General features: G+C 36.0%; 1 protein-coding gene across 1 annotated transcript; it reads right to left on the bottom strand.

Moving 5' to 3' along the window:
• Window positions 1-740: 740 nt before the first annotated feature.
• Window positions 741-20,771, bottom strand: LOC125064106 (dual specificity protein phosphatase Mpk3-like). Its single transcript, XM_047670899.1, has 6 exons — window positions 20,131-20,771; window positions 11,379-11,469; window positions 1,786-1,966; window positions 1,468-1,606; window positions 1,037-1,272; window positions 741-919 (listed from the first exon to the last, which is right to left on the bottom strand). The coding sequence occupies exons 1-6, from the start codon at window positions 20,495-20,497 to the stop codon at window positions 770-772; spliced, it is 1,164 nt and encodes a 387-aa protein (XP_047526855.1). The 5' UTR covers window positions 20,498-20,771; the 3' UTR covers window positions 741-769.
• Window positions 20,772-21,067: the final 296 nt, after the last annotated feature.

The following is a 21,067-nucleotide window of genomic DNA, read 5'->3' on the forward strand; positions in this document are numbered from 1 at the left end:
ACATCACAATCGGGAAATAATTGAGTTTTTATATTAACATTACAGGTTGCAGAAGATCGATAGAAAAATAAAGAGTAATCATTTTTTAATATTTAATCTATATTTTAACTATAAATATACTCTCAATCTAAATTTAATATGTAGAAATAGCTGTTGTCAGGGGCACGATATAGATTTTATTGTAACCTCTTTAATCGCCTTTAGAACAAGACCCTAAGTTTTATTTGGGCGCTTAATTAAGTGTTAAATCATCTTAAGCTAATAATCATCTATATATTATCCGCTACAAACGCACGCACGTCGATTGCATAACCATATATAACAACAATGGAAGAATCAATATAAGAAGACCTGTTTTACTAAATTTTAAAACTTAAAAATAAAGTATGCAAGTATCCAACGCAAGTATCGTCCGAGGTCACCCCGACACGCGGCGCCAATACACGGAACCGCCCCCCCCCCTCGGCGGCGTCGTCCTCACAGAGGAGAAAGTAACACGAACGGCGGTCCATCAGCCAAAGGGACGATGGAATAGAAACAATATACAAACTTCAACGCTCTCTTTAAACGAAACATCGAAATGGACACGAAACGCATAACGCAGCGGAAGATATCTCGGAATGCATCCGGAGGCGCGCCCGCCGCCCCGACCTCGCCGACCTCGCCGACGGCGGGCTCACCGGACAGCTAACAGAGGACACGTAATATTTCACTAGCAATAATGTTCCTCCCAGGAGCACAGCGGCGGGGTTCGGCGCGAGAAGAACCGTCATTGCGGCGTGTCGCGCGCGGCGCTCCAGCGGTCGAACTCGATGCCGGAGTCGGGCGACGCGCCGCAGCGGGCGCACGCGCGCGCCGCGCAGCCGCACGCCGCGCGCCCCGCGCCGCGCGCCCCGCGCTCGCCCAGCGCCTCCAGCACCTGCCCAAGCAAGCCAACACGCCGCCGTTAGGGGAGCCAGCGGCAGCCGCCCTGTGCTCTAATACGAGTCCGAGCGTATTACAGCACAGCGCGCGGCACGCGGCCGGCGAGGCGCACCTTGGCGAGGCTGGCGCTGTGCTCGTGCAGGCCGAGGTCGCGCTCGAAGGAGTGCAGCTGGCGCATGAAGTGGAAGTTGGGCGCGATGTCGGTCTTGCGGCTGCGCACGAGCTCGAAGGCGTCGCGAAGGCACAGGCGGTGGCGCTGCATGAGGTAGGCCAGCGTGACGGTGACGGAGCGCGACACGCCGGCCACGCAGTGCACCAGCACGCCGCAGCGCGCCGACATGGCCTCCTCTGCGGACACGGCACTGCTTTATATATGATAATTTTACTGATGCCGATGCTGATCGTGGCGGCGGCATGACACTGATCTGACTGCATCCTGCTTTACCCGCTGGGTCACCTCTACTTATCACGTTTGTATACTTGGTGACTCATCACGTTATAATAAAACATGGAGTTAATTGTTCGGAATTAAAAGATCCTAACCTATAAATCGTATGGCTTGCGGGAAATGCACGGCGAGGTTCTGACTCCAGTGGTCAGCGATGGGGATCTTCAAGTAGTTGATGCCGCAACCCTCCGCCTCGAACGTATTCGGCAGGTCCGGCGTCACGTTCAACACGTACTGCAAACATTGCACAATTTATATCACAATCTTTAAAAGTTTCAAAAGTCTCTTATATTAGATCACTCTCCGTTGACAATGGAATAAAGATCGACGATCAGTGGCAGGATCGTGATGAGGCCTAACCTCAGGCTCATTGTTTCCATTTCATTATATTTTAATTTTTTATAAATATTTACCTTAATGTTGTGCCTGGCGAGAGCGTCGCAGTCCTCGCTGTTGGTGGAGTTGCCGAGATAGAGATTGGGCAGTATCTCGATAGGGAAGTCTTGGTGCACATGTGTGTGTGCGTCCTCGCACTCCGACGACGAGCCCGACGACAACGCGTCGTCGCAGCCCGAACCCGATATGCGGAGCGAACTGGAAACATAACACGATAATATAATAATAATTAAAAGAATAATTACTTATAATATATTTGTTTTTATGTCAAGTGTGAGCATAGGTAATCTAGCGAGTCTAAAATATATATCGAATTATCTCAAATTTGTCACCAAGGTAGAATATTATTGATAGAATATAAAAAGCAAACCTCCAGCGCTCTGACAATTTAAAAAAGAGACACTTGTTTTTCTCTATGATATAAAAAATATACGATATGCACGTGGCGGAACGGAAACGTTCAGAAACCAGTGGAATACCACATACATATGCCAAATATATTTCGTTTACATTTTATACTTAACAGCGAAATGTGTAAAAAAGAGATGAATTATTATGTCACCATCGACTAATATTCAGATTCCTTATAAAAACGTAGTAAATTAATAATGGACAAATCCATATATTTGGTATTCCGAAGAAATAATTTGAACATACATTTATTTATTTCTAAAAACACGCTGCTCGTGCGATGCGTTGAATTAAAAATCTACGTCTGGAAAATAACAATGAAACCGATATGTATTGTGTTATATCACAGCATTCGATAATAATGTCGATAGATACGTTCATAAACTACCTAAGCTGTACGAAATTGTACAAGTCACTTTTAATTCGAAATTAATAGAGTCCTTTATTCTTATAATATAAGAAACCAAACTATTAATCTTCCAATAAAATAAGAAAATCTTTTAATTTTAACGATATTAGTGACGATTCCAAATCGGTTTGTATTAAAGTAAAATTTAATGACTCGTCATGTAAGTATTGAATTGAAGTGCTCGGTAGTAGCCAAAATATTATAATGTAAGACAATTTCCTGATATATTAATGTAACCCAATTATTTAAGATATAAAATAAAAAATACGTAATTACAAATAGCTTTATAAGTATCTGATAAATAACAAAAACTTTAAAATGAAACTTTTTACGCTCTAAACAAATAGTAAGAACCATGTCGAATTAAAATAATATACAATACGACCCGAAAATACCATTAAAAATAATTAGCTACTTAATATTTGGTTCTGCAAAGATAATGAAAAAAAGTTAATCATAAAACGTCAGTTCGAAAGGGTCGATGTCTACTAAAATAATGTAAAAATCGAATGGCGCTCTCTGTAAGTCTGCTACATGGTACATTTTTAAATGTATCATAAAGGATTGGTTTATGATTTCATTTGTTATAAATGTATGTTGTATGATTAATTATAAGTTGACCGACGCGACCATGGAAGGCTCGGCTTCCCGCTGCCGCAGCAAGATGCGGGCGGCGCGGTGCGGCACCCGGGCAGAGGCCGCATCGATCGCGGCCTGCGGGGCTGCTCAATGGGGGAGGAGGCCGGGGCTCACCATTCACCTGCCCCCGTGGATCAATGGCCGCCCACACAGTGTGTCCTTACTCTACCACCCCGCCATTCCCCTCGCCACGCCACTCGAGCCCGCGCGACGCCAACGCGTCTACTCCCACGCGATACTTTCCCGGATTCGCCCTCTTAATAGTCTCCACGTCATTCAGTTTGCCTTTATTGAAAACAATCATATAACTCGAGCACGCGGCCGATGTTCGCTTATATCGCTATAAATGAATGGAATGAATAAAAGAACGCCTACGTTCGGTTACCGATTCGGAATCGATGGAAAAACCTCTAGCAAAATAAATACTCGATACGACATAATATTTATCAACACTTCATGGTTGAATGTTGTACCAATATAACATATGTATATAAGTAATAACTTAGTATACAATAAAGCAAGTTCAGTAAACAATTAAGTTTGCCAAACAATATTAGACCGTTACTCGACAATCTCTCAAAATGATTTCTCTTACATTCGAATATTTCAATAACAGTAGAATCCCCGATCAGTCAGTAATGATTATTGAATAAAATGTTATTCGCGTTTGTAGGCAGTAACGAACTAGGCATATGGTAGCGTCAAAGGCGCTCGCGTAGGCCGAGCGTGGGCGAGCCTCGACACGTCCATTCAGGGGAGCTCGCCCACGCGCCGCGCCATTCTGATCTGATAATAACAACAGAACTATTTCGTTCGATTTTAATGTGGGTGTACGGACAAATTTTATCACGAGCTCACCTGTTTATTTACCATCGAGATAATTTGAATTTAATTAAAGCATTTTCGTATTATTTCAGTTAAATTTAACAAAACCTTATATGAGTAACGGTCGTTAAAACTGTTCCTATGTTTTGTCTATCACATTCACCCATTGGCAAAAAAAACGGGCACCCAAAACTTTTCGCTACAAATGTAGAAATCTTAAACAAAAGAGGTTTCATATGCATTCAATTAATTAGAATCAATTACCTACGTATTATCCACTAACATTACCGCATTGGAGCAGCGTGGTGGAATAAGCTGCAAACATCTCCAATGAGGAGAAGTCCCCAATGAGGAGTCCAGCGATGGGAAATTTAAAAACTGTTACTGCACTGTACTATACCTGTAGGTATTAAAAAGTGCTGGCATGTAAAATGTTTCAAATTTTTAAATTTCAAAGTTACTAAAAAATATTCTATTCGCCTACCATCCGAAATGACGAATTCTGTACAATTATTGAATATATAATTATTGTATATTAATAAATTATCATTAATACTTCCAATACGAATTCAACCAACTACATATCAATCGACATACCACATGTCGAATTTTTAACTAAAGTTGATAATGCTACAATTGTTTTTAGAGTTACAATGTTTTAGGAGTATATATCTATAGTATAAAAGAAAGCCGCTTCTCGTCATCTGTACGCTTAGATCTTTTAAACTATGCAACGGATTTTAATGCGGTCTTCATCAATAAAAATAGAATAAGCCGTTCAACTAGCTTAGTTCAAAAATCAAATCAATTTTATTCAAGTAAACTTCATAACGAACCGTTTTTGAAGTTTAATTAAATATAGTTGGAAAAATAACAAAATCTATTATTTTTTGTTTGTTTTCAATCTAAAACTTGTATATATAATTATAGTCCCTTATTATTTATAGTTAAATGTTTTCAATGAACGTTTCTTCCAAATGACAAATAATTTAAAAACAGATAACTAACGAAAGTATGTTAACTATATTTTTAATTTATCAAAAACACCTTGAGGGCACCCGTTTTCGTGTTTGATAGGTTTATAGGTGGCACAAGTTACAACAGTTTCGGCGTTTTAAAAATGATATAATTATTTAAAAAGTAATTCGTGTAAAATACTATCAAGTCATGAATAATATAGGCATTGTGTAATAAAATGATGCCTACTTCATACGAATCCAATTTGTATTTGAATGGAGGCGAGCGCGGGGCCACCGGAAGCCGTGACACGGCCGGTCGCGTTATTAATGAACGAGCTCTACATAAGCGTCTGTACCGTGTATAAGGCTGCCGAGAATGGAGTACGTGTGAATCGCTCGCAGTGTGTGCGAGTTAGAAATCGTTATAGCGAGCCGGTTAATAGTGTGTAGATTACAGAGCGGGTGCGTGTGGGCGTGCTGTTTCGTGCGGTGCGCCGGCGCACAGGAATGCGGACCGCCGACCCGCCCGCAGCCAATGACCGCCTGCAAGGGACTCTTTTTTAATGCCTTGCTTACTAGTTCTCATCCTGCCAGGATTAACGAGCTAGGCTGTCCGAACAAAGACCTTTAGCGATGTATTCTAAATTCATTCTGATAGATTTTGTCGCGAACAACTATAATAACTCAGTTTTGCGCGCATTTAACGTATATATTATACATTTCCGTTAATATTTATCTTTTTTATTAATTCTGTACTTTAAATAATTATAAAATTAAGAACGTGTTTTAAAAATTATAAAATAAAATATTCACCGAAGCAAAATTAAAACATTCGCATGAAATAAATCTTCTGTTGTTTTATAACTGGTTAAAATCAGTTTTTGTACTAGTTTTGCAACTATTGAATGAAACGGCCTTGAAGTAATTCGACCGCTCAATGAAAAACAACGAACAGAGTTCGTTAAATGATCAATGAGACTTGAAAACAAAACGTACCGTGTCTCTGCGAGTGGCGACGCGCTACAATTTTACCTATAACTATTATTGTGTATTGTAATCAGAATAACGTTCAGTCGAACATAATTTCCACTTTCAAACAAATAATACCTAACTCGTCGCCATAATCATAACGAATTTTAAATTAGAAAATATAACGTTATGTAAATATTAATCTTAATCTATTAATGAATACAAGATTTAAGTCAATTTTAACATACTTCGAAAGTCAATTTTAATATACTTAATACGTAAGCCTACTTATTTTTTTAATTCCTAACCTAACCCAATGTTTTCGGGAAAAACTCGTAAGCGATGTTTTGTTCTCTTTATTAACAAAAAACCTTTCTGTGTCTCTATTTCTTGAACATATTATTAATTTGTATAATGTACTAATAAAAAATAAAACAACAATTTTTTTTTTTAATTATTATTAGTTCACACCGATGTACCTTACAAGTCGGACATGCGCCCAGAAGAGGAAGGTAGCACGGTGTTAGGTCATGTAAAAAATATTCAGGTAGTCAATTATACGTTATGAGCGAGAAGTAAAGGGTTGAGTCTTACGATCAGACCGTGTCGGTCAGGAATGTTCCCACAGAAGCACTAATCAAAATTGTTAAGATTTAAAAGAGTTTTCTTTTACTATATAGTGACACTTATCCTGTAAAATTGTATATAACAATAATGTTATGAATATTATTTTAAAGACATTTCATATATTTTTTGTTTTACTTCATAACTTTTGGTTTATTCTTGCACAACACTGACAAACTACTAGTGCGATAATTTCAATTTTTTAAAAAGTCAGCGTGTAAATTTATTTAAAACTATTTCGATTTAATTTATCTATTTGATAACCTGATTTATACGTAATAAACTTGATAATACAATAATTTGGTAGCGTCGTTTTAGTGTGACAACGGAGCCAGGAGGTGGATAGTGGATCTATTTAATAAAAACTAATAAACGGATAGAGTTTGGTCTCATTTGACTATTTTAATGAGAATTATATAAAACTATAATATAATTGATGTTGGATGAAAAAATGAACAGCGCTTATCAAATATAAATTGTTTTTTATTTTCAATTGTTATTTAGTTAGTTATTACTTTAGTTTTGAATTTGATTTTGATTTTTTTACGAGCAAATGGGCCACTTGATGTTAAGTGGTCACCAACGCCCAAAGATAATGGCGCTATATGAAATATTAAGGCATTCCTCACACCGCCAATGCGCCACTAACCTTGGGTGCTAAGACGTTATGTCCCTTGTGCCTTTAGTAACACTGGCTCACTCACCCTTCAAACCGGAACACAACAATACTGCTCTTTAGCGGTATAATATCTGATGAGTGGGTGGTACCTACCCAGACGGGCTAGCACAAAGCCCTACCACCAAGTTAAAGTGCCTTCGATTCGTACCTAGACTGTAAAATTTACCTAGTGTCTATAAAAGATTACAATCTTTAATAAAACCTTTTACGTCAATTAATAAAAACATTACATCGATTCGAAATCAATTTATTTATATCAATGGAAAACACATAACAAGAACACGTCCCGACCGAATGATTGTATTTACCAGATTATTTAGAGATAAAAGATTAATTTGCCGTTTTTAAAATTAACACTGCGATTGCACAAATTAACAATTAAATTTAGATACGATTGATATTTTTTATTTGTTTTTCACTAACGAGTTATTTTTCTCAGATATCGATTTGGTGACAATTGCTCTAAGTCTGCTAATTTAACTGATTAGTTGGCCTGGTGGCTATAAGGATGAAGAGCCAGTTCCAGGGTAAGGCCATAGAATTTTTTATATTTTTATGTCAATAAATTATATTTATCAGAAGCGTTTGGCAGTTATCCGATTGTTGATAATTCGTCATGTTTTAGGTAGTAGTACGTGAATACAGTGTAAGGAAGTGGATAGTGTTACACTTATGTACCTCGGACATGTAAAACGGTTAATTCTGATCCTAATCTTCATCCCGTCGAGGCACAGTTCCATCCAATCAGAATATGCAGTGAGGTGATTGAAAGTGTACCTCTGATAGCTCATAACTTTTGACCGAAACAGGGTCAAGAATAATTTGTTTATTAATACAAATTAATTAGCTACTTATATAATTTATATATGTCCCCATATGACTTCCGTTGATAAATTGCTACATCATACATGAATAAATAATTAAATTGAGACTGATTCACGTAAACGTGCTCGACTACATATATTTAGACATCACGCGAACTTTATTTAAAAGATGACGATTCAGTTGAATCACAAGTGGAAGAGTTGTTTATTGGTTTAATAAATGAGTGTAGATATGAGATGAGACGCGTCCGTGGCCGTGATGGGACGAATTCGTGAATGGAGTCACGAGAACGCTTCTCGCTGACGTCAGGCGCCTTCGTGACGTCGATAACCGCCGATGTATACGAGGATCATGTACTTATCTCTTATATAGCATGGGTAAGGAGAAAATCGACAAATATTATTATCGCAACGCACAATATTTTACATTATATCTGAATATTCATTTGATTTGTATTTATCTTTATTGTTATCGTATCATGACAAAAACTTTTATAAGACAGATTACGGCTTGGAAAAAAGACTGTATTGAGATTAGATTTCATTTTCAAAAAGAAAATTATGAATTTGTCAAAGTATATATTTGAGGAACGCTTTAACACTGTTCGGTTGGTCTGAAAGCGTACTCATGGCTTTACAATATGAATACAGATTGTTAATTTAATGTTCCTGTTCATTAGTAAATATCTCATTAATAAAGCTGGGTAAGAAATATTACAGTGCACTGACTTATACTTGAAAGCACGGGAGCACTCTCTATTCGTTCACTTTCTTAATCCGATCCGACATCCGGACGGAAATCAGACACGACCGGTGAGATCAGGTGCAGGACCAACGGCATGCTATCGGAGTGTAACATTGCCATCTTCCTCACACTTCATCCACATCCTTTTACACAAAACGATTCATCAACAATTGGACTAGAAATAGAAATGACAAATAGAAATAGAAACTTGCAAATAAAAAAAAATATGAACGAAAAAGCATTCGATTCCAAAAAGAAAAACAATACACCATCTAGTTTACTAAATACAAATTCTAAACGACTCAAATCATTCAAATAATATCGACTAGTAAAAAAATATCGATGAGTAATATTTCATTGTATTGTTATTGACGTAACGATTCTTGATTAGGAGAACGCCTAAGGACCTTAAATATTTGAAGGTCAAGTTTCTCTAGCTTAAGCCAACAAAAACAATACTAAAACATTTACAGATAGAATTTTTCAATTTTTCAATAAAGGTCTTACGTACCAACTCATTTATATATACAATACTTATATTTATTTAATTTGAAAAGTACCTAATCTTATCTATATAAAATGTTGTTAGTTCGACTAGCAAGTTGAAATTTAAAATAATGCATTTATTCATATTCCGATGTACGTCTCTCTAACATTATAGATAGTGCCGCTTGCAATGGGCCAATACAATTTTTTTACGCCGTGTACATATAATGCTATTTATAGACATAAAAAAGATGTTACGAAAGGGAAACCCGTAGGCGGAAAACGGATCAAAGGCAGAAAACAGAATAAAGAGTATCTTTTTTCGGACGAAAACAATAGAGGCAAGAAAGGAGTTATATTAAGTCGGATGACGTCACACGAAACGAGAGCATTGTCAGAAACTAGCGATTGTTACGTTCACAGCGGCGACGTATCATAAGCACTCGTACATGAGCTGATTGTAAGCACGGTTTTGCCCTGACAAGCAAAATATAGTGAACGGTTCCGTGTGCACGGACGATGTATGAATGGCGCGGACGCCATTGAAGGCGCAACTTGCGTTTCTCTAATGCAATACATAACACAGTTCGCTAACCGCACACACCTACATCAATGAGGCGGTGTGGCGGCGCAGGCACGAATGTTAAATGAATGAGTTCATTAACCATTTTTTAATTTATTGCTTATCAATGTGTGCGCTTTGCTGTCTTCGCCGCCGTGTGCGCGTGAAACTCCGTACACGTTTATATTATTTATATCAATTATATATTAAATATAAATTTAGTCGTTTTCATTTTCGTTTATCGTTGTTTTTATTAGTTTCTATAAATACTTTTAATTTCCTAGATAAAGACTAAATTAAATTTGTTCGTTTTTGTTGGAAAATTATCGACAAAAGTGCAAAAAGCCACAAATCCAAGTAAAAATTGTTTATATTTCAATAAAAATACAGCATATTGCGTTTATAACATAGTTCGACATTAATTGAACGAATCAACAAGACCAACGAACGAACACTAGGTATAGTGTATTTGTACTTGTGAATGAACTGTATAACATTGACAAGCTATTATAGAATCGCTAGGTAACCTTCAGCGGTCGAACTTATCCGATGTGTGGGACAATTAGATGGAGCAGTATAATTCAATGCCTTTAACTAAATATAGTTCACTGTTTTTACACTATGACTAATGACCTTCGATTTTATACAGAATTTTAGCGTTTATTTACACAGCGCCCACTGTGATGTGCTTCAATGAAACGATTTTAAAAGATAAACATAATATTAAGATATTTTAGAAGACACTTGATTCGTGTATCAAAGCGAAGGGTGTGCCATCTGTACTTCCTTAAATGGTATCGATCTAGCCGCGACTATTAAATCCATTAGGTGCCGTACGTACATCATATAAGTATACAGAATGCGCGTAATTAAGACAGCCGACAAGGGCGTATCTCGTGAAACTAGCTTCTACATCCAGTCGATACGGGATAGGTTGGTTGACTCGACGAACGACTTTTTCTAAAACGATAAATTGTAATCGAGGAAAAAGTCTCACGCGCATGAAATCGGATTCCCACGCGTGCTTGTTTTTCACATTCGCGTAATTAGATTCCAATCAAACTCGCTGCGTAATGCTGCCGAGTGCGTTGCTAATACTGTACTTACTGTAGGTAGTTGTACCAATCAGTTTCGTTTCGCCAAGGAAAAAGTTGCGTTACGTAGCAAATTGACGAAGAAAAGAAACACAGGTACTATTAACAGTGGGAAGATCTGCCTGGCTATGGTATGGTACAATCTAGCCGCTAGTTATGTTACCACCTGTTCGGTTCGAAGGGTTAGTGTCATTGATTACATAAAAAAGGACATTAATTCTTATTAGGAATGATTAGCGCTGGTATGGTTTAAGTAATGGACGGCGGTGACCAATCACCTATTTTAAAAGGTTATTAATAACATTACTGTTACAGTTGTAAGATTCATAAATGCAGTTAGAAAGTGTCGTTTAATCCATGATTTCGATCTGTATCCGATCTTACCGTAATCCCATGAGCGGCAGATGTGGCACGTGCTGCGCGTTGGCCTCGTTGCACCACTCGGGATAGGCGCGACGGAACTCCGCGAAGTCTCCTGGCGAAAACACAATAGACCTTTGTCAAGTTATGTAAGTCACCATCTAATTGACATACAAATGATTACTGATTTCTCAGTTAGAGTATTCAACGATCCACTCGGTATTCGTTATCGTATTGGAGATAAAGTTGAAAGCAACAATATAGTCCTAGGTAGTAAGTGCAAGCGTTGAATTACTTCTTCAAATTGGTTGGTTAATCTATTTTCCTACATGCTGCAGCATCACCTAATAGCGAGTTAAAATACTGAACATAAAAAATACAAATGGTCATTGGAAAGGAAGAAGAGCTTAAACGCCTAAATGGTACTTTGGGAAAACGGGTTTCAAGTTAATTTCCCGATAGAAACATTTTAGCGCGCCAGCGTTCGGTCCTTTCCACATACTATGTGCCAACTTTAATGGCGATCGATCAAGCAATGTCGAAGTATTTTAATCTCAAAGAGATATCGGCATCCGTATGTATATAGATATGTAAGCATATTCGTATAAGATATCGTACCACATAAAGTACATATTAAATCTCAAATCTCTTTCTGTCGAAGTACGAAGGAAGTCGAATAAACATAAGGAGCCGATGATGTTGTTTAAAACCTAAGCACGTATATATTAATAACCGATTGTGTTCGGAGAGGCGTTTTAATGCGCGTCCAGTGTTCCGAGCCAGCTTTAGCCGACATTTCCTGCGTGCCTGCCGACAGTTTCCTGCCGTCAGCCAATCCCATTGTCATGGTAATGCTGCTCGCTCCCATTACGCTCATCATATTTGCAAACTATATCTAAATATGTATTTATGTATCTATTTATACCTAAAGACGAATTATTTGTTCTTAGTTAACGGTATGAAATTCAAGATAAACAAATGAAATCGCAAAGAATTATGGAAAGTGAAAACTTAAGAGGTTTCAAGAGTCATCCAGTGCAGGTCGGCGTTCGGCTCGCCATGAATAATGAATTATGTAAAAAATTGGGCCGAGTCGGTGTTGCAGATCGGCCACAGCACGCAGCCGCGCGACATCGCCGGCGGGTGCGGAGCGGGGGAGGCGGGGGTGGCGGGTGTGCGCCGGCGGGGGGCGGGGTGTCCGCATCGATCCGGTGAGTCATCGCAGCCCATTCATCCGCCGCTCTCAATGAACGCCGTAGACCCCCCCTCCCCGTCCCTCCCTCGCACGTCTCATTGCCAGCCCCCACGTTTATCCTTGGTACCAAATACTCTATTACATTCGCCCCTCGTCGGCTGAATCAAATCCCTTAACCCGTTACACCCACATAAAGAAAACGTTATCATTTAACCAGCCGAGAGAGGTTTACGAAAACACCCACGGATTGTTATTTTAGTACATCATTAAAATTTATACAAAAACTCGAGCAAAAAGTTAAAACTTGAATAGGTTCTAAATAAAGATTTTTTTATTATGATAAAGATTCTACTATGTTATATACATATAATAGATAAGTATTATAACGTTTTTTTGTATGTACAGTCGGTTGTAGTTTAGGAAGTTCTACATAATTATAATTCTCATTAGGGAACGATCTTACAGTATATATAAAATATATTAAAAATAAACAATTTACGATATTTTATCATACCAAGATGAATTATCATTTGACCTTTGCTTAATAGTCAAAAAGAAACTACCGCCGAAAAAGTTTAGAAAAGAAAACGTCCTGCTCTGACGAGAACCGGCAAAAGCTACCTCCCTAAATTGTTTAAGTTTTATTTTCCCTTACAATGTGATATTTATGAAACAGTCATCAGTTTATTGATACATTAGCAGCGTATTTCATTTATCTTTATAATTAAACTTTAAGTATAGCATAGCGTTTTGAAAAAAAACATGCTTTTATTATCTTATCAGCATCCAAAGTTCTTTTAGCAGCAGTAAAATTAATATTATACAAATCATATTCGTGTATTTCCATACGTTTTAGACGCTTTCCAGAAACAAAAGCGATTCGTGTATATCCGATACATCTAAAAACAGCGGAATCTCTGATTACACAGTTGACATAACATGAATATAATTGCCATTGGGATGGGGTGCTACGACGCGGGCTGAGAGGCGGCGAGCGAGCGGGCGGCGTGGGAGGCAGGTGCGAGCCTTGGTCTGCGTCCTCCGCACTACCGACAACCTTGTGCTACCCACTACTAGTTACAAGGATGAATACTAAACACGCAGATTTTCATTTTGGTTTACAATCATTATTATTATTACCTTTGTCGACGAAATTGCGTCATTAGTCGTTTAAACGATTATTAGTAACACACAATAATAAATTGTAGTACAATTTCATGGAACAGCTTTTGACCAAAACTTTTTCCCTATAAAATAAATATTTTTATTTTTTATTTTATTTATATTTTTATTTTATTTCATAAATTTATTTTCAAAAAAGTGATTTACTCGACTTCATTCATTCATTTGGCACGAATGATTGTGCGCCTTCGTTGCTAGAGATATTCAATAGGGGATAATATGTGTGGATAATTTTTTACCATTATTTACAATATTTTTTTACCTACCAAAACATATATTCATAGGTTTTAACAAGTAAACCAATGCTCAATAATGAATATTCTTGCTTTAATCCTAATCATGTCATCTGACAATTGGTTTCAATTTAAAGAAATAGTGGGCGAGTTATCATTGCACACAGTGCCCGGCGACGATTGATATTATTTACTGAAAGATAGGTCAATTGTATCAAGACTATCAAATGTCCAGTACATAGCATCTTGACATTAAACAGTCTATAGATACTTTATACAGAAAACTCGCAATCAATTTTATTTATGAATAAATAGGCAAAGGCAAAACCAAACCTTTTTCTCTTACTCTATCGGTTTTCCCTTTTTTTCTGTTTATCTATTTAGAGGTTTAGAATTATCAATAAAAAAATTACGAGTAAGACATAAATGTAAAAATTTTCCTCATTTTTCCAACAATAATTCTGGACGAATTTCGACCTAGACGAATATCATTAGATATAAAAAAATAATGCAAATCGGAACACGTGACACAAGTGAAACCTTTTTGCTGAAACTTATTTTTTTGTTTCGGTCGAACGCGGCCTTACAAATAGATTCCAAAATCGAAAACAAAGTCTTTACAAAAAAAGCTACTATAATACATTCTGTGTTTTAAACGTTTATTTAGTAAATTTACGATAAACAACTAATAATAATAGGTCGGTTAATGTAAGATCAATATTTAACTTAGCTTCTCGGAATATATAAGATTGACGTCATTGCATTCAACTCAACTTCCAAGAAACCAGAGGATATTAATATAGGACGTTCAACGTTCGAACAAAAATAGAGGTGTTAAAAAAAAGGGAAAGATGATTCCTAGTTGAAATTGGCTCGCATCGTTTTACGTATCTTCTGAGAATATATAAAACAGATTGCAGATCAATTTGCCACATTTCTAGGCTATCGAGATTTGATAGAACAAAATATTTACCTCGATACGTAAACACTCACATTAATCCTTTATGATATTCTAATGAATGCTGTGAAATCACTTGTACAAAGTGATTTTTCCAGCCACGTTCAATTAATAAACGCTATAACATGTGAACCAATTAAGAGATGACTCGATTTCAAGTTGATAATGGTCGTGGCGCCGTCCGACAAGAGATAATTTGCAGATAATAGTATCAACGGAACAGTCGCCGCACTGCGCCCGACCTCATCCTCGTCCTATCATCACTGTACTATTAGACAAAAATTAATGGGAATTTACTGATATAATGGAGCCGATAAACCAGTTCTTAGACCATGTGAAAGTTAACTGAAGATCACGGAAACTAAACTATTTTTTCTGCTGTGCTGTGTTCTAATTAGAAGTGTAGTGGTTATAATTTATTTCGTGTTAAAGGGTAAAGACATCCTGACCAAAACAGCCTGTGTCAGATGAATGATGAAACATCTGTAGCCAAACTACATTGCAGTAGCGTGGTGGCGTTGCTTTCTCAAAAGGAAATGTGTATTTAGGCGTAGGAGTCCTAGCAGTAGGCATTTACTGGCTGTTACACATTCATCATCTCTGTTGATAAACAAATATCCTATTCGATTTTTAAATTTCGACAAAAAACTAAGGAAGTTATTGATATGTAAATTTAACACAGATTAAAAAAAGTGTTTAAAAATAATAACAAAATATTGAAATTCACACTTAAGTTATAAAATATAATAACAAATAGTCTTACACAGTTGTTAACTCATGATCAACGTTGCGAAACGAAACGAAATATAACTTAAAGCCAATCTGTATTGTAACGAGGAATTTATTCAAACAATTTGGTAACTGAAGTTAAAATAAATTAAGTCATAAACATTTCAATGAATTATTTTCCTAAGATGTTTTTGTTAAAATAAAATACGTTTTTATTCATCGAACTATATAAACAAATTTGATACAATGCTACTGCAGAATTAGCTTGGACTTTTTTTTAAGAACGTATGCAAAGATTTATAGTGAACTGCCGGCAACAGTTTTATTTGGAAGAAGGGAACTAGAAAGAGATTTAAAAGAGACATTTCTCTTAAAAATTTGAAGATTTTAAAATCCAAAATGTTATTCATTAGTTGTTTTACGTCGCCTATTCAATAGATAAACACGTTGTAAACGTTTTGGACATAACATATTGTTTAAAAAATAATTATATATGTAAATATAAATCAAGTATAATACAGGTAATAATATTTTTTAGAAATTAATTTCTTAAAAATGGTGTCGATATATAATTTTAATGTATTATCAAAAGTGAAGAATGTAAAGTCACTGAAATAGTCGAGAGCAATCTACTTAATAAATCTAACACTGACTGACGCTCCACAGCCCAAGCCGGTTTGGTTAGATGCATTTGCAGAGTACCTTATAACGTAGGTGAGCAAGAAGGGTTTCTTTTTTTTTAATTATCATCTTAATAGGAGATAAAAGTTTATATTAAAAGTTCGCCAATTTAAAGGCAGAAATATCCTAATTGGTCTGTCCTAAGGTGCCGATAAAAACACCGTCGGAGTAGTGGTTAGTAGTATCGATTTTTAAACAACTTCAATTCACTATGAAAAATGTTGAAAGAATTTGAAGTCAGTGTAATATCCGACAGCAATGAAGCACCCGTATGAAAAACCCGTAGCACACTCAATCAACGCTTCGTGAATGAGGCGTGCAATATTCTTTCAAATAACTATTCTCTATATTTTACCTACTTTCAAATTAATATCGATTACTTTATATCGCAATTGAGTGTGTTTTGTTAGCAGTCTTTTTTGGGGATTCAAACTTGCTCCCACCAAATTACGCCATGTAAAGTTTGGCCACAAAAGAGCAACAGACGGGTTACTTACGCATTTATAATATTGGTAAAGATAAAATTATTTTTGTCGAAACGTGTAATGTTTACTCTAATATAATGATAACAATTTGGTTGCTTATATTTTCTAATTGTAGTAGAAACGAGTCGATCTAACAGGCTTAATTGCAATTCCAGTTGTCAACGTTCTAATTTCTCAAGATATCATTTCCCACTACAATTTCATTACGTATGAGCTCATTATGTCCGGTTACGAGAACCAGATGCATGCCATTTCCTACGTTATTAAAATGAAAAGCATCCGAGACGAGATGAGCTGGCAACATCCTGTTGCTTATACGTTAGCTATTTATTATATTAATGTACCTACTACATATATGATATGATACTATGTTAATAATTACTACAGCTACCTATATATGGTGGTATATAGCAAACGACTTCGTGACGAGGGGTTACCCATACAACATCATTAGTTTAATCACAGGCATAAGGAATACAATCACCTTAGGCCTAATGGGTGGGGCACATCAACGGTATAAGGAGTTGTCTACACGCGAAAAGCGAAGGTGAACAGTCTTAGACGATTCCTGAAAACATGGGGCAGTGTTCCATAGCCGTGCTTGCCCGAAATTGTAATCGACCCCTTTTTTCTGATTTTGCGAATCTCATTATTTAATAAATCGCATACCAAACCAAAAAGTTCTCTCTAAATATTTTTGTTGGGCTATATTAATCTAAAATGAAATAAAAACAGCGTATGCTAATAGGCTAGTCCTTCGGGCCCCCGTATGGTGAATACGGCATTGAAGATGACCATTATACTCTATCACATGGTAAAAACACTGAAATTGTATACATACAATTAAATGAATTATTTATTATACTCTTGACAAAACTAAATAGAAATGAACAGTTTGATAATATAAAGTTTTAATTACGTAGTTATTATTTTAGTTGACTTAATGGAATCGGCAGGACGTGAGTGAAACAGGAACTTATTAATAAAATTGCGGCACTCTTCCGTCCGACGAAGACCGAAGCAATGCAGGCATCCGGCCGCCTTTGATCGTATGTTTATTAGTGTTAATGCTTCATTCATAGTGCTTTCGCCGGCAACAACCAACTGAACCTCTCGAGTCTAAGTTTACACATTTATTACTTTGCCCTAAATAATGTGGATAACATTGAAATAGCGCTAATACTGTTATATTTACACACACAAAATAGGATCACGTAGACGACGCTTCCACCGTCCTTAGTACCTATAATTATATTTCACTACCTCTACCCAGGTATTTCATTCGCTTGCATTTTTCCCCGTAAATCCCTTAATTGAATATACTTATATCTAATCAAGGTTCCAGGTTAAAGATTGGTTTAGTCACGATGATGTAACAAACAGACGGACCTCGGAAAATGGAGTTAGAGTAACTTTCGAGATTTTCCGAGGTTCCTAAGCCATATAATTGCGTTAACAGCTTAATTTTTCGATGTAAAATAAAACATGAATTACAAGCATAAAATAATAATGACAAGACTCGAAACAAGTTGTAGTAAATGATAGTAAATATGTCGTCAGCGGTTGTATTGTAGGTATTGCTGTGATTCATTAGTAGGTACATATATATACGTCGTTATGCAATGACTGCGCGTACTGGTTCATAATATTTCCATAGCATAATCATAGACAGCGCCGTTCTCCTTTAATCGAATACGTAATAAGCGCTTATTTACGTGTATGAAGATATTGTATTATTTTATTAGCCCATAAAATATACCATAGACGGAAACACAAACGAGTTCGACTTAGTGCGGCGATCATAATCTATCGTCTCGCATTGAGGAGCACAATAAGTAGCAGACTTCCTCTCCCACGTTTGGAACAGCGGATGCGTCGACTTGCGACCTCCGGCATTACTTTTAAGACACATAATATTAATTTAACGGCCGAACGATACCTAACGTAGATTCTTTCAACTGCTAATCACACTTATCACATAATTATAAATAAAGATTTAAGCGTACAGTGTTGATAAAATTGTAATAAATTTGTAGTAAAGTATACTAATGTTATTGGTTTGTTTTATCTAAGATAAACTAAATTAACTGGCATTAAATAATAAAAAACCAACAACTGGTAAACATGTACTGCTGGGTAAAGTTTAACTTTTTTTATAAAATGAAGATTTGATTAGCAGAATATTATTTGGCACAGGCAGTTTTCCTTGCAATGTTTTCCTTTAAAGTTGCACTTCAAACTAAGTGACAGCCATCAAAATTTTAAACCATCATATTTAGTAAACATCCATATTCTATTTATTTATCCGTCTTAAAATTGGGGGTAAGCATGTACAGGGAATCAGTTTTCTTAAATAAGATACGAATATTAAAATGTACAAACTAAACCTGTTTATTTGAATATTCTGACTTTAAATGTATTTAACGCTAAAACATTTTTTCTACTACAGTCTGATCTATGTTTTTTTAAGTTGGTATAGTTTTAACTCTGTGGCTAATAATGTATAGCAATGTGGAGTGTTAGTATGCCGAAGTAAGTAAGTGGTCGTGAGTTTTTTTTTTTTTTAATAGGTATTCGGACAAGTTTATGGGTCAGTTAGTGGTAAGGGTCACCATTGCCCATACACATTGGCAATGTAAGAAATATTAACCATTCTTTATACCAAAAAGCTAACCTTGGGAACTAAGACATTATGTATCTTGTGCACCCTTCAAATCAGAACAAAACAATACTGAGTATCGTTGTTTGATGGTTGAATATGTGATGATTGGGTGGTGGTGGTACATTATCTAGTATCTACCCAAATGGGTTTGCACCTTCCATCAAGTTTTATGGTGAAGACATAAATAATAATTGACCAAAATGTAAAAACTTTTTGGTAAATGTAAAATTCAAGAAAATATAACTAAATTAATTCTATAAAAAATATTTTGTATCAAAGTTACTCAAATTCATTATATAATTATAGATATCTTACAGAACTAGTCTTTTTTTAAGTTCAAAATTTTTTTTTAAATGTAAGATAAGATTTATTCTATTTTTTGGTGTTTATAGCTTAAAGGTCTTTGGGAGAGCTGGATATTTTTTCTTTAGAAGTGACAGTACTATTACTGCATGATAAATAAAATATTTACTTAACATGTTTACCAAAGTAATAGTTGTTTACTATTTGTATAATTTTTTTAGCTTTGTTATTTAATTTTAAAGTATATAACATATGATATCAGGTCTATCTGGCTCTATTAGAGAATAATAATAATAAATACAAGCTAATAAATATATTATTCTAAGTTAATACAAATTTATGGTATACCTTCCAGGCAGACGACCTGCACGCCATCTTGCTTAAGACGCTTCAGCAGAATACCATGAACTGAGTCGGGATCCCGCGGAGCACCATCGCCGTATAGCACGAATGTACCCCGCGTACAGCAGTGTGTGATTCGTGCTTTGAGTTCCTTACACTGAACAGTCGATACCAATTCAATTTTGCCTGCAGCTAATCTCCTCAACATTATACTGGGAATGGAGAAATTCACTGCAGAACGTATATGAGATGCTGAGTACTCATTTGACCCTCGACAATCTATTAGAACAGTATCTCTTTCGTCTGAGCGTAATTTCGCTAAAAGCCACTCCTTAGAAACTAAGTCATAATCGCATTCTGAATCTGTAGGCATTTTGTATTCACGATGTACTCCTCTGTTTACAAGGAATTTAAATCGCCTGTTGCACTTCTTCACTACTGCGTATAATTCACGAACTGATTGAGTTTATTAACATTATCATTGTTAGAGTCATTAAAGATACACAGAATGTTTCATATCTTTACTCAATATAAAGATCTCATACATAAATAAACACTACACAATTTTCACGTCCATAACGAGCGAGCTACTCTAACATTAAACAGCGTAAGGCGTAGCAAGAGCAACAACCAATTACGAAGTGTTCTTTTTATTATTGCATTTTGTAGCTGGTGTTGCTTAGAGCTGCCAGATACTAAAATATTATGTCCCTATAGCACATTCAAAATGCATTTGACATTAAAATTATTGTAGAAAGTTTACGGACAAAATATAATATAAAATTTATTTAAAATTATATAATCGTAAAATAATAGAAAATTTGAAAGTTGCTCATCTAAAATTTCAAGTAATACTGTGCTAAGTGTAAATATATACTCCTACATATTGGATTAATATCAACCAACTAGTAACACTAATCCCAATATCGTTGATTTAAATTTA

Source organism: Vanessa atalanta, chromosome 5 (genome assembly GCF_905147765.1).
Source record: "Vanessa atalanta chromosome 5, ilVanAtal1.2, whole genome shotgun sequence".
In the NCBI taxonomy this organism is placed as follows: Eukaryota; Metazoa; Arthropoda; class Insecta; order Lepidoptera; family Nymphalidae; genus Vanessa; species Vanessa atalanta.